At 39.6% G+C, this 14,486-nt stretch overlaps 1 protein-coding gene across 1 annotated transcript in view; it reads left to right on the top strand.

Annotated features, from left to right (window-relative positions):
• LOC147035766 (extracellular calcium-sensing receptor-like) overlaps positions 1-9,014 on the top strand; it is a 56,605-nt gene extending 47,591 nt beyond the window's left edge. Inside the window, exons 7-8 of the mRNA XM_085847377.1 lie at positions 1,431-1,823; positions 8,507-9,014. Of these exons, the coding sequence (XP_085703503.1) occupies positions 1,431-1,823; positions 8,507-8,988 (875 nt within the window). The 3' untranslated portion in view covers positions 8,989-9,014. The remainder of the gene's footprint in view (positions 1-1,430; positions 1,824-8,506) is intronic.
• Positions 9,015-14,486: the final 5,472 nt, after the last annotated feature.

Here is a 14,486-nt window from a genome sequence, read left to right on the forward strand (position 1 = left end):
CATTGGTAGATTCTTCCGTTCTCGAGTTATCTGCACCAAACCATCAAAAATCGGATATTTGACCTCACTGTGACATTGACCTTTGACCGATTTCGACCAAAATCTAATCAGGACTTGCCATCACCATCCTGAATCACGTGGTGTAATTTGACATTGTCAGCTTCTTCTGTTCTTGAGTTATCGTGCCTACAAACAAACAAACAAACATACAAACATACAAACAAACAAACAAACTTACAAACAAACAGAAACGGAAGTCATCAATAAACTTACGAAATCTATAGATTTCGCAATAACAAGCAGAAATGGAAAGCATCAACATACTTACGAAATCTTTCGATTTCGTAAGTAACAAACAAACAGAAAGGGGTGAAAACAGTAACCTCCATCCATCTTCGAAGATGGCAGAGGTTAATTACGCAGGTAAAAGCCACCATGAGGCCAATTATTCCACAGTTTTTTTTTAATATCCAACACAATCCGAAACCACCACCCGGAAAAAAACTCACAAAGCAGAGCAACTCTGTGAATCTCACCTCTCACACCCTCTCTCCTCTCCCTCCTGCATCGCCGAACAGCCAATACTCGTGTATATAATTCGATAGTCGTAGTATTATTATCAGTGGAGTAGTCATGATTGTGTCATATACAATTTTTGTATTGCAATACTGCCTGTTTTGCTTGTTATTCGTAATTAAATACAGTATTATATATATATATATATATATATATATATATATATATATATATATATATATATATATATATATATATTGTATCAGTCATTGCCTGTTAAATTATATGTGGTGAATAAATTGGAATTATATACAGTATAGTACCTAGCTCTCTTTTTCTAAACTCAAAATTCCTTCTGCACAAGGTGCAGGTTCCTCTGCAGGTATATATATATATATATATATATATATATATATATATATATATATATATATATATATATATATATATATATATATATATATATATATATATATATATATATATATATATATATATATATATATATACATATATATAATTGTGGAGGTTGGGATTCTGTTATAGTTGGTACCAGATTGTGGAGGTTGGGATTCCATTGTAGTTGGTATATGATTTTTTTAGGTCGGAAATCCATTATCGTTGGTATAAGATCGGGATGGTTGGAATTCAGTTATAGTTGGTATAACATTGGGGCATGCAAAAAACAATGGAAAAAAGTGGGGATTGCGAAGGGAATACTCCCTACCCTGAAAGACCCACCACAAACAAATTCCAAATTCCTTCTGGAACTACTTCCTGGAAGGCAATGGCAAACCATGCAGTATAACCCTTGCCAAGAAACTGCTTCGACAACACCAACACCGCAACACAGTGTGTGTGATACATCAAAATCAGAACATATATACATATATATGTAATTGATTTCATTGCAGATTCGCAAGATTGTTATCGTTGCAAGGAAAATCACTGGTCAAACGAACAGCGTGACACCTGTTTGCCCATGCCCGAGGAATATCTGACCTACTTTGATGCACCAGCCCTCATTCTCTTGGCTTTCGCTTCGTTGGGGCTCATCATCATTGTGAACATTTTTGGGTTGCTTTTCTGGCACAGAAATTCATCGGCGATGAAAAGCCGTGGCTCCTGGTGGATCTCTGGCATTATTCTCTGTGCACTAGCAGGCTGTTTAGTAAACACTGTCAATTATCCTGGAGAACCAGGGTCTGTGCCGTGTCGAGTGAGAGAATCATTAGCTTTCACTCTACTTACACTCACCATCGTGTGTATTCTCCAGCAAACTGTCTCGCTCATGACGGTGGCCATGTGTAAGTGAAGTGAAGATGCTGTTTCCTTTCAATTGGATGGGATGCTTATTGAGTACAATCAATCCTGTAATTTGCTCCTTTTACCCTTGTCCTACCAACATATTTTACGACCTAATCTTACTAACTGGAGTCTTTTCAGATCCCAACTCAAAAATCATTCAATTTCACTAAATCTGCCAAAGTTTCATATCAATGACTTAACACGGTGTTTTATTGATAAAGTCAACAAACATAAGAAATATAAACAAAAAAAATGGAAAAATAACCACCCAACTAAGGCCTTTTATGCCTGGTGTTGGCTTAATGGTTGGGGTCGTGGGATTGGAATCCTAGGATGTTGAGTTCAAATCCCACTGGGCTGTTGAATTAATACCGGATGCGGTTGACTCTGCCTGTTATCCTTTCGAGTTCGGAAAAATGAGTGCCAGCTTGCTGGTATCCTGTGATGGAGTGGTGACCCATCAATGATTATGCCCAATAGCCAAGGAGACTGCTTCGGCAGCACAAACGCTCTGCACAGATTATTGTTAGTGTGGATGGATTGGGATTTTATGACCCCAACTCAGAAGCACTAAATTTCATTCAATCTGTTGAATTTTCACATCTGTGAGGAAACATTATTGATTGTACAATATTTTAGTGAAAAAGTATACAAACCTAAACATAAAAAAAAATTGGAGGACTTACTCGATACAAACGCCGTATTAAGTAATCATACATGGAAAAACAAAATTAGCAAAAACAACTGGGGTTTTTTGGATCCCAGAAAGGATTTGCTTGTAACTCTGACCAGCAAGATAGGATCATAAAACATATATATACAGTATATATATATATATATATATATATATATATATATATATATATATATATATATATATATATATATATATATATATATATTTCTTAACGTCACATAAAGGTAAACAAATGAATAAAATATGAACTACATTGTTAAACTAATATATAAACAAGTACACCACCAAGTGTACTTGTTTCTAATATAGAAACAAGTAATATAGAAACAAGTTACATTCAAAGTACACCGCCCCCGTGCCAAATAAATAAATAACAATCCTCAAGCGCGAAATTGCCGGGGCACTTTTGACGCCCGGCGATGCCACCTCGCAGCCCAAGGAGTCAGAATTGGGAGGGAGTGATGCAGAATAATTGATGATTTGAATAATTGCAAAATTAAAATAAATAAGGAATAATCATAAAATAATTAATTTCTCAATCAATGGCCGAATAGTGCACCTCAACCACTACTGTTTCACCCACATATGTAACTTTTTGAAAATTAATTGAGTGAAAAATTAATTATTAATCAATAAATCAAAAATACCCTTTATAGCCAAATCACTTGGTCACATCATAAAACATCAGCTTCTAAGCTCAAAAGGTGCCTGAGATATTGCCAGGATGAGAACTAAAATAAATATGTAATTAATAAATCGATAATAATTAAGTAATTTATCAATTAATTGATATGCAAAAATAAAAAATATCCTTTTTGCCAAAGCACATGGTCACTTTTGTCCCCAAATTTCATTTCCAAACTCAAAGGATGGCTGAGATATGACCTGAAAAACAAACAAACAAACAAGAAAACGGAGTGAAAACTGATTACCCATTCTTTCCGCTCCCCACGATGGTGTCATGCATCACCTGGATATGGAATTGGGAAGGAGTGGTGTACAACAAACAAATAAAGAAACAAACAAATGGGGAAAAACTGAGTACTCCCTTCTTTCGACGCCTGGCGATGACGTCATGCATCGCCGAGATATGGAATTTGGAAGGAGCAGTGCACAATAACATACCAAAATGTATACCTGGGGTCGAAAAAGACCGCGGTTGTTATGACTATGGTTAATATTATTTGATCCAATGTTTGAATTTTGTTATTAATGGAGCTGCACAGGTCTTCCATAACATCTACATAACAAGAAAAAGAGCAATTAGAGTTGCAAACCCACACCAAGACTTTGAGTGGTATATTTTCAGAGCTTTCAGGGTACATCCAATATGGCGGCCAAACCTTGGGACCTATGACATCATATCTGTTAAGATTTTGTTCCTCATGGACGGGCGGTCACACGTGTAAAGTTTTGCCTCGATCTGTTCAGCCATTTCAGAGAAGATTTTTGAAAGTTTCTCCCAAGATGACCCTCAAAAATGTTCATATTGATCATATGTGGCATTCTTTATACGCAATTATGACGTCATAATGAAGGCACCTATGACATCATTGAAAAATCACTCTCATTCCTCATGAGGAGTCCTTCCTATGTACCAAGTTTCAATTTTTTCCTTGATGCGGTTTCAGAGATAGAGGTCCATTTTTTCCCGTTTTTCCAATATGGCTGTCACACCACGTGACCTATGATGTCATAATTACGATTAAAACATTCATCATGAGTAGTTGCAACATTGGTGAAAAATTTTGTCTCAATCCGACAAGCACTTGCGGAGAACAACACAAAAGTTCTGTGCAGACAAACAAACAAACAGACAAATGAAAAATCGTGCTTAGCCCGACACTTGGTGAATTAGTTGAACTTTCCTTGTGGTGGTCCAAGCTCTACTCTCATGGAATGTGTGGTGTTTATTTGTTCGTACATTAATAAAGTGACGCGACGTCACAAATAACAATTATCAGGCATGCGTTGTCATCGTAACGGCAGCAGATTGAAAATTTTCACAACTCATTTAAAGCCACCATGTGACATTCAACAACTTATCATCGGTACTTTTTGCCTTCATTCTTATCGTAGAAAATATTTTAAAATACCTTGGAACATTGCTTTTCAACCAACTTTACGATCCCGTTTTCAGGCTTGAAATATGTTGTAAAACAAAAATATGTATTTTATATGTGTGTTTTTCATGTTTTGGGTGACCCTGACCTTGACCTTGGGTCAATTTCGATCAAACTTTGTACACATGTTAATATTACATGCATAAATAGACAGTATTTCAATATAATAAGTGCAAAACTGTTTGAGAAATAGCCATGTGTAATTCACAAAATTACCCATTCGTTTATAATGGGCGATAATATAAAGTAATGCAGAATACAGATCCTGATCTTGAACATCACCAAAAGTGAAATATCTTTTTGCACTGTGGATTTCTATCAGCTGTTAAAATTTCATCCAAATCGGTTAAGAATTGTGACCTGGAGAACGAATATAATTTTTTTTAAATCACACCAATAACTAAAATCTTTGACGTCATACGCTTGCGAAAACTGTGCATAATTTGTACTAACATGCATTTTAAAACATTTTGATATTCCATTGAAGTTTGTCTTGGCGTCAACAGGAAGTCGCTACGGCTTCCGGTCACTGAGTTATGTCTAAAAATGTGTTTTCACGTTGTGTGACGTCACATCGTGACGTTTAGTCCGATTAAGACGGGGTTTGGACACTGACCATCTCAGGTGGATTGCCTATCAGGTGTAAAAAAATTAAGAACGACTGGTCCAGCCGTTTGGGCTGAAGACGACCAGACAAACAAACAAACCAACAAACGGAACAGACCTACATACTTGACAAAATCGAAGATTTCGCCAAGTATCAAACAAAGACAAACAAGAGAACCCAAATGCAATACCCTCTCCTTCAGCGAGGGTAACTAGGAAGGTTTCAAGTGAGAGAGATTGGAAAACACTATCTTTCAGGTACAAATCGAACAAGACCGGAAATAGGCCGAAATGTCTCCTCTTTTCAAAACATGATGGGGGAGTCTTAACCTTATAGCAAGTCATTAGTTGTTACAAAGTTTACAAAGTTAGTTTACAACTTATAAACAAGTGCAAGACAAGATTACCTCTCTGATCCCTGAATAATCTGTGAAAACACACTCCTTTGAAGGTGAGAAGAAAATAGAAACCTCTGTTTTTTTTTTTTGGGGGGGGGGAGGGGGGGGTGCCAATGTCTTGCCAGAATTATTTTACTGAAATCCTGGCCATGAGGTAGGGTTCATAATTATTAGGCTTGACCTGTTATCGATAAAGAATTTTAAATGCTTTCATCCAGGTATGTATTTATAACTTCCTTCAGCACCACTTAACTGCTTAATGCTGCTGAGGTTTAAATGTGGAATTCCATCAAGTATTACATTCAGACGTTTTAGCATTGTATTTCTACCATCTTCAATCAAACAAGTAATGATGAAGAATGATTAATGTGCTTCATGACATCAGAGACACTGAGGTTTCTTCTGGCAGCTCAAACATTCTGGGTACAAAATAAATGGAGTGATTTGCACCTATCAGGGAATTTAATATTGTTGCGATTTTGGAAGATTCCACGGAGTTAAATCCAACAAATAAAAGGAATCTTGGAGTTCAGGAAAAGTAGTTCAGTTGTAATTTTGTTTAGACAGTTTATTTTTCCCCTCGTATCAGTGGACAGGGAAATGTGTTGTGTTTGTGTCCTATGTATGAATCCCTTTTGTAACTCCTCTCAATCCCTTTTTGTGAATCCCTTTTGTAACTCCGTTTTGGACCTCCCTTTTGTAACTCCCTCTCTTATGATATCCCTTCTAATCTCTTTTCCACATCCTAACCTAATCTCTCATTCTCTGCACCTCATTACAGCACACACAAACAACATGTTATATATTACATTACAATCACATTTCATTTAAAAAACCAGAATAACAAGCAAAGGCAACAAGGAACAGCACAAAGTAGCACTGGGGAACAGCACTCACAAGGGAACAGCAATCGCAAGATGAGGGATCTGAACAAAGCACCGCAGATTGGCAGGACTGGTCGTTGACTCCAACACAGAGCCAAGAGCACAGCTCACGAAAGTCACCTGGCAATATCGGTATGCCAACCAGGAAGCTGCACAAGAGCCACCCGTCCCCAGACCATGCCTCAATTGCTTTCCCACATCTATTCGTTTACTTGGAATGCACAAAGAGTTATCAACGATTTCCCTTCAACTCACTCAGAGCAAGGGTACTGACATGAATTCACAATTTCCGCTACGCATGACGAAACATTCACTGCATTTCTCCTCCCTGGGTGAATTACATCATCACCCTAATTTTTTCCATCCCCCCCCTCCATTTTCAAGTTGGGACTACGTAACTCCGTAGGCTTGCTTTAGGTGAGTGAGGGTTCACCATCAAGCCCCACCTTCTGTATTTCTCTTTCTCTGTCTCTGTCTCTGTCTCTGTCTCTGTCTCTGTCTCTGTCTCTGTCTCTGTCTCTTTCTCTTTCTCTTTCTCTCTCTCTGTTTTTCTCTTTGTCTCTTTCTCTCTTTCTCTCTTTCTCTCTTTCTCTCTTTCTCTCTTTCTCTCTCTTTCTTTTTGAAAAAAACTCATCCCAACTCTGTCTTCCTCATATGTGGCTGTTTCTATATATTACCTGCATCAAAAGCTGCCAACATATGGCACTCAATAGAATCATTTCATCTCCTCTCCCTGTCAAGGCTGGAGTGCCCCAAAGCAGTGTTCTGAGCCCAGTCCTATTTCTGATCTTTATCAATCATCTCTCTGACTCTCTGGAAAATCACCTTTATTCATTTGCTGATGACAACACCCTCTGCCATGACATCTTTCATCCTTCACACAAGCAGGCTGCAGCCTCTTTCCTCTCATCAGACCTTGAAAAAAGAATCATAAACTGGTGAAACACATATGTCATTCAATCTTGATCATAACCCACCAGCATTTCCTACTCATCTCTCTCTCTCTCTCTCTCTCTCTCTCTCTCTCTCTCTCTCTCTCTCTCTCTCTCTCTCTCTCTCTCTCTCTCTCTCTCTCTCTCTCTCTCTCTCTCTCTCTCTCTCCCCCCTCCTCTATCAACCTCACTTGTGTAACTTTCCAGAATGAATGAGGGGCCAATGTCTGTAGATTTATGTACATAATTGTTTAAGGGGCTTCCATGTACAGGGATAAGAAATTTTCTTGTGTGACACTGCAATGCTGAAAATACGTGCTTTTTTTGAATAAGAACTTCTGTTTCCAACCAGCTCAACTCTCCATTGGTTAGACATTCATGTGCAAATTGTGGAAGGGAGTTTTGCCCCTCTAATTTGCTATGGTGAGACAAGCCGACATCCCACTTATGGTTCTGCTCGGCCATATTTAATTGATAAATAGGGTGTGGTGTCGAGAACATTGTTCCAAATCTGGGGGCTTACCTTGCCAGGAAGGAACATGGAAATTGGACATGAGGACCCTACCTAATTTAATTGTCTCAGACCATGTCCGTGGATGCTTAGCAACCCGTCATGCCACGGAGTTATCTGTGACTCGGCTTCTGTGTCAATGGTTGGGAAGTGGGTCTGAGAGGCCACTCATGACCCAGCCGGCAAACCCATAACAACATAATGAAGTTCATTAATGATGTGATCAACTGAAAACTTTGCCTGAAATTTTAAAAATATATTTATTTAATAATGAAAAATAAAACACCAATGACATGGCACATGCCACTGTCACATGTAGGTATGGAGGTCACATTTGAAAACACGTTATTAAAACACCTATGATTAGTGCAAGGGCCTATTAAAATATCAACAAAGTTGATCTCATCACTGATCTCATGTAATTGTCAAGAGAAAGTCATGGAGGAATTTTTACTTTTGATGTATTGAAATTGTTCATTGTTATTTTCATTGACTGTTCTCACATTGATATCACTTTGTGAATTTTGCTAGCTCTCACATCAACTTCAAGGAATCAATTTATAAAGTATTTTGAAAAGTTTTGCATCCTCATTTGCATGGGTCCACAGTTGGCTTTTACTATTATGTGGATAATTTATGGTTATTCAGAACCAACTCGGAACTCGACGATTCAACCTGGTTTCATTATCCTGGAATGTTCTGGAGCTTCATTAGCTTGGGCCATGTCTGCCTTGGTATATCTTGGAATTCTTGCAGCTCTTTGCTTAGCTTTAGCGAATGAAGCACAAAAGAAGTCTTCAATTGCAAATGATGCAAAATTTGTCATCTTTAGCATATTAATTTACTTTGTAGTTCTTCTTGCCTTTGTTCCTGCATACAATTCCACGCGAGGAAAGTTGAGCACTGCTACAGAAATGTTTGGAATAATTTCTACAGCTTACGGTTTCCTTGGATGCTTATTTATACCGAAATGCTACTATATCTTGAAAGGAAGAGATATTTCAAATATGTAATATTCTGCTGGAAAGAGATAATGCTACCAGGCCATTATGTACAATGTATTCCAATAAAATTGTCAGAGTGTGATGAAAGAAGTTGCATGGTTTTCCTGAAAAATATTTTTGACCATTTATTTAATTTAATAATAATGTTCACATGAGGAAGGAGAAAGATTGGAGTCAGCAATTAAGGTATTGTTTTATTTTGAAATTTTAATTTTAGTTTATTTGACGTGTTTTGCGCTTATGTCAGTAGTAAGAGGTTGAGAGTTCTGATGTTGGCCCATTCCCCGATTGACTTCAATGTTCATTTCGAGAAAAAGTTTCTGACCAAGTCTATAAATGGTCATTGTTTCTTTCCACTCCCCCACACCTTCTCCAAATTAATGATCACAAGAGTTTCTATTTGCCTCTTTGGTTTCAATGTTAAAATAGGGAATAATTATTTAATTATCACTCCTATATTACTTAATATTATCATTTGACTTTACACACATCGCAGATATAATTGCATAAACAAAACCACAAACAAAACTGAAAACAAAAATCACATCACAGATATAATTGCATAAACAAAAACACATACAAAACTGGAAACGAAAACAAAGACACATATAAGTCAGGAAAAATTATTGCAGAAACAAAAACACAAGCAGTCATAGACTGGAACTTACGAAATCGTCAACTTGACCTCTGACCTTGTCTAATAAAAGCTGTCTCTAGAGAAGGTAGTGACGCAAACCAGAAGTTAAGAGGATGATTCTCCAAACCAAACCATCAAAAATCGAATGTTTTGGATGTTTGACCTCACTGTGACCTTAACCTTTGAACGATTTTTACCAAATTCTAATCAGCACTCGCCATCAACATCCTGAATCACGTGGTGTAATTAGACATTCGTACCTTCTTCCGTTCTCGAGATCATTTTTTAGATGTTTGATCTCACTGTGACCTTGACCTATGACCGATTTTGACCAAAATCTAATCAGCGCGAGCCATCACGCTCAAGAATCACGCGGCGTAATTTGACATTGGTAGCTTCTTCCGTTCTCGAGTTATCTGTACCAAACCATCAAAAATGGAATATTTGACCTCACTGTGACCTTGACCTTTGACCGATTTTGACCAAAATCTAATTAGCAGTAGCCATCACCCTCCTGAATCATGTGGTGTAATTTGACATTGGTAGCTTCTTCCGTTCTTGAGGTATCGTGCCTACAAACAAACACGCAAACACACAAACAGAGGACGGAAGTCATCAATATACTTACGAAATCTAAAGATTTCGTAAGTATAAAATAAACTAGATTGTATTCATAGAATACTTACCGATGTAGTCTTGAGAAGGACGTGGTGCAAGCTATCTCTTCCAGAAACAATTTTGCAATTAAAACTGGAAGGGCACTCTTCAACATCAATGTTGACAGATATGCATCTGCACACACCATTACATCATTATAGATACATGAACAAAGCTTGATTTAAATCCCTGAAAACAGATTCAAAATATGAAATAATTCTGGCTGTCAGACCATGCGTCCGATCAGGTTCAAAATTAAAACATATTGTTGTAGAATTCGCGCCCGTCTGCATGTGAACGACCGAGTCTAACCAATAGCGGTCGCTTCGCCCACTGAAGGGACAATCCAGTCGTGACTTTCTGCAACAACGCCAGAAACCAGTCATGGGTGGGTTTTCAATCCCACCACAACCTTGTCTGCACCCTGCCCGCGCTACAGGGTCCGATTGCCAAATCTTCGATTTCCCTAATTATTCGAGCAGGGAGGTTACCGAGAGATTGTACCTCAACGGGACCGCTTGGAAACGAGCCGCTTAAGCAGCTCGCTTCCTTTTGGGATAACCGAGTGGGGTGTTATCGCGCAGTTCCTTTGGACCCGATCACTTAACCGGCTATTTAAAATCCAACTACTACTCCGCAATACAAGATGGCATTTCAATGAGGGAATGGACGCAACAAAGAGGTTTACATTCAAACAAGGACATTGATTATAATAAAGCATGTATGCAATTAAACAAGGCAAAACACGGATGGAATTATACAAGCAACAAAAGCACAACAAAAGAACTACAACCGTCTACTTATTATGTTCAGTCACTTGCACTTAACAGCAGTTCCTACTTATTAGACGGGCCCACAGACACACGTACGCCCATACACACACCCAAAAGATGGTGGCAGAGGCCTTTAATAACGAGCTCCAGCTCGGAGGACTGGTTAGCTGAAACTCAGAACCTATCTCGAACCTCTCCACCTCTTGTGGTCTTCAAGTTGTTCGGACCCGGGCTCCCGCGAATCTTCCCACGCTTCTCAACTCGTATTGGTGAGACGATGCACCTATCCTTCTCGTCGCTGCATCACTTCCCCGAGGAACCACCTCCACGAATAGGTCGATGAGACGCACCAAGCCGGGAACCAAAATGGAGAACAAAGGGCTCCACGAACCAAGAAGAAGAAGCCACCACTCGCAGCTCGAGCCGAGCGACCGGCTAAACATCCTTCCAAGAAAAGCACCTCGAAGCAAAAAAGCCTCCTCCTGAGCCAGGCCTCAGCCGAAGCAAAAAACTTCTGAAGGCCTCAACCCTAACGCAAGCCAAGCAGGACCCAAAGGTTTACTGAACGTCTACTCTCTCCAAAGCAAAAAGCTTTCTGCTCAAAAACAAAGAAAGGATCTCATCCTTATCCATCTCCGCACCCCTCCTCCATGCCCAGCGTAACTCATGCCCTCGTGATCCATCCCATCCCCCCGCTCAACCACTGGTGGGAGGGACTTTTTGACATCATGAGTCACGGGACGGAAGGGTGGTTCTTGCTCTTTGCAGAAGAGGGGGAGAGATTTCTCCATTGTTCATTCCCTAACTATTAAATCGATCTGCAGCACATCTAATCGATTTCTGAACATTTACACAATGGAAGTTGACTGACTGATGAAGACATCAAACCTACCTCCACCCCCCCCCCCCAGAAAAATACAATTTAGCTCGAAATGACCCTCAAATTTTTTCAAACTCCGGATAAAGCGTTCGAGATATGCAATTCTTCTCCTTCTTTCGGCTGCTCCCGTTAGGGGTCGCCACAGCAGATCATCCGTATGATCCACATTGTGATTTGGCACATGTTTTACACCGGATGCCCTTCCTGACGCAACCCTGGTCGCCTCTTACGACACAGGGATATGGTACACCTATTTTAACCGGGGTATACACCGGCCCAGTACACTGGTACTCATTTCGCCGACCTCGGAAGGATGACAGGCTGAGTCAACCCCCTGGTGTATTAATTCAGTGGCTCAACGGGGCTTGAACTCAGGGCCTCTTGGATCCCAAGCCCGTGCCCTAACCACTGCGCCAACACTAGGCTCACGTTCGAGATATGCAATTATAACATCATAATGAAGCCACCGATGACATCATAAATTAAGTTTGATTTAAATCCCTGAACCCAGATTCAAAATATTAAATAATTCTGGCTGTTCGACCATGTGTCCGATCAGGTTGAAATTTAAAACACACAATCTGTATTCCCCATGAATACTGGATCATAATTGTGACATTTCATGTTGATTGATGAAGCGGTTCAAGAGAAAGAAATTTTCAAAATATTTAATTCAATCCAATAGGGCTACCGGACCATGTGACCTATTAATTATTTGTAAACACTGGTATCTGCAAGGTTTTTGGGACATGTGGGTGAAGTTTCCTTTCGATCTGTCAAGCCGTTCTGAAGAAGATGATTTTTTAAAGATTTTCGGGTAAATCCAATAGGGCTGCCAAACCATGTGATCAATGACATGTTGTTGGAGAACTTTTTCATCCTCGTGGAAAGGCGATGATACCTGTAAGTTTCAACTTCATTTCTTCAGCCATTTTGGACGAGAAGATTTTTGATGGGTTGTTGGTTAAAAACAATATGACTGCTGTTCCACATGACTGATAACATCATAAATCCCCACCTCCCCCATACAAATGAGCCCAAGATGACCCTCAAAAATTTTATTCTGATTGGATAAAGCATTTGACGCATGCAATTATGATGTCAAAATGAAGCCACCCATGACATCATCCAAAAAAATTAGCTTATTTCCCATGGGGAGTCCTTCACATATGCCAAGTTTCAATTTTTTCATGGAAAGGTTTTGGAGATACGCAGATTTTCCTATTCCAACCAACATCACAGATCTTCACTCATATATCGGCATGGTTCACCAGCTGGACACGGACGCATCACGGTTACATGACCGCGGTTTTGTTCTGTTGCAGTCACATGGTGAGCGTCATCGACTGGTCCAGTGTGGATCATGTCACTTTTCAGAAAGTGAATCCAGGTGTAGTATGATTGAACTCGAAGCATTAGCCATAGCTTGGTCCACATCAAAGTGTAAGCACTATGTCATGGGACTTTCGTTGTTCAACTTTTTGTGGACCGTAGACCCCTTGTGCGTATATTCAACTTGTATATGTTGGACGCCATGAAGAACCCTCGCCTGTAGCGTGTTGTGTGAAAACTGACACCATACAACTTAACCACCACTTGGCAGAGAGGTACGGAACACACGCTTCTGGACGCACTTACACATCATCCAGTGGATGAACCACAACCCCAGGATTGACCGACGGAAATGGAGTTTTCCATTCTTCCCGTTGTCGCCTCCCTGACATGACAAATTGATGATCGTCCATCTCGAGATCCCTTTTGAGATCCCATCCTCGAGAAGCTACGAGAATTTGCTCACAAGGAAGTTACCTATCACCTTTTCATCCAAACTGTCATCGATGGTATCCCCTCTCACAAAGGAGAATTGACACTTGTGTTAAGGAATTCTACAGTATTTGCAGTGATCTATCAGTGGACGTCCATCTCGTCCTGGATGGAGCCCACATCATTCTGCCTGAAGCAGCCCATTCAGACGGACTCAATCGTTTGCACACTTCACACCAATAATTGAATTTGTGAGGACACGGTCCGATATTGTCGTGTGCTGGTGAAACATAAACAATGGCATCGTCAACATCACCCGTTGTTGTGCCAAACAGCAAGAGTGGTAGCCTTCACAGCAAGGGGAACCTCTGATTAGGGATCTTTGAGGGAACTCTCAAATACTCAATGTCCACTCGCGGCAAGTACAACTCGATCAGAGAATATTTATTCACAATATCACGGAATGGTAGAGCATTGATGCACACATGAAATGATTTCTGCGAAATTCCAGTTAAAAAAATTGTGTGTGTGTTTGTGTGTGTGTGTATGTGTGTATATATATATATATATATATATATATATATATATATATATATATATATATATATATATATATCTTCTTCTTCTTTCGGCTGCTCCCGTTAGGGGTCGCCACAGCGGATCATCCGTATGATCCGCACAGTGATTTGGCACATGTTTTATGCCGGATGCCCTTCCTGACGCAACCCTGGTCGCCTCTTACGACACAGGGATATCGTACACCTATTTTTAACCGGGGTATACACTGGCCCAGTAC

Source organism: Eptatretus burgeri, chromosome 1 (genome assembly GCF_056783735.1).
Source record: "Eptatretus burgeri isolate ZD-2024b chromosome 1, Ebu_testis_v1, whole genome shotgun sequence".
In the NCBI taxonomy this organism is placed as follows: Eukaryota; Metazoa; Chordata; class Myxini; order Myxiniformes; family Myxinidae; genus Eptatretus; species Eptatretus burgeri.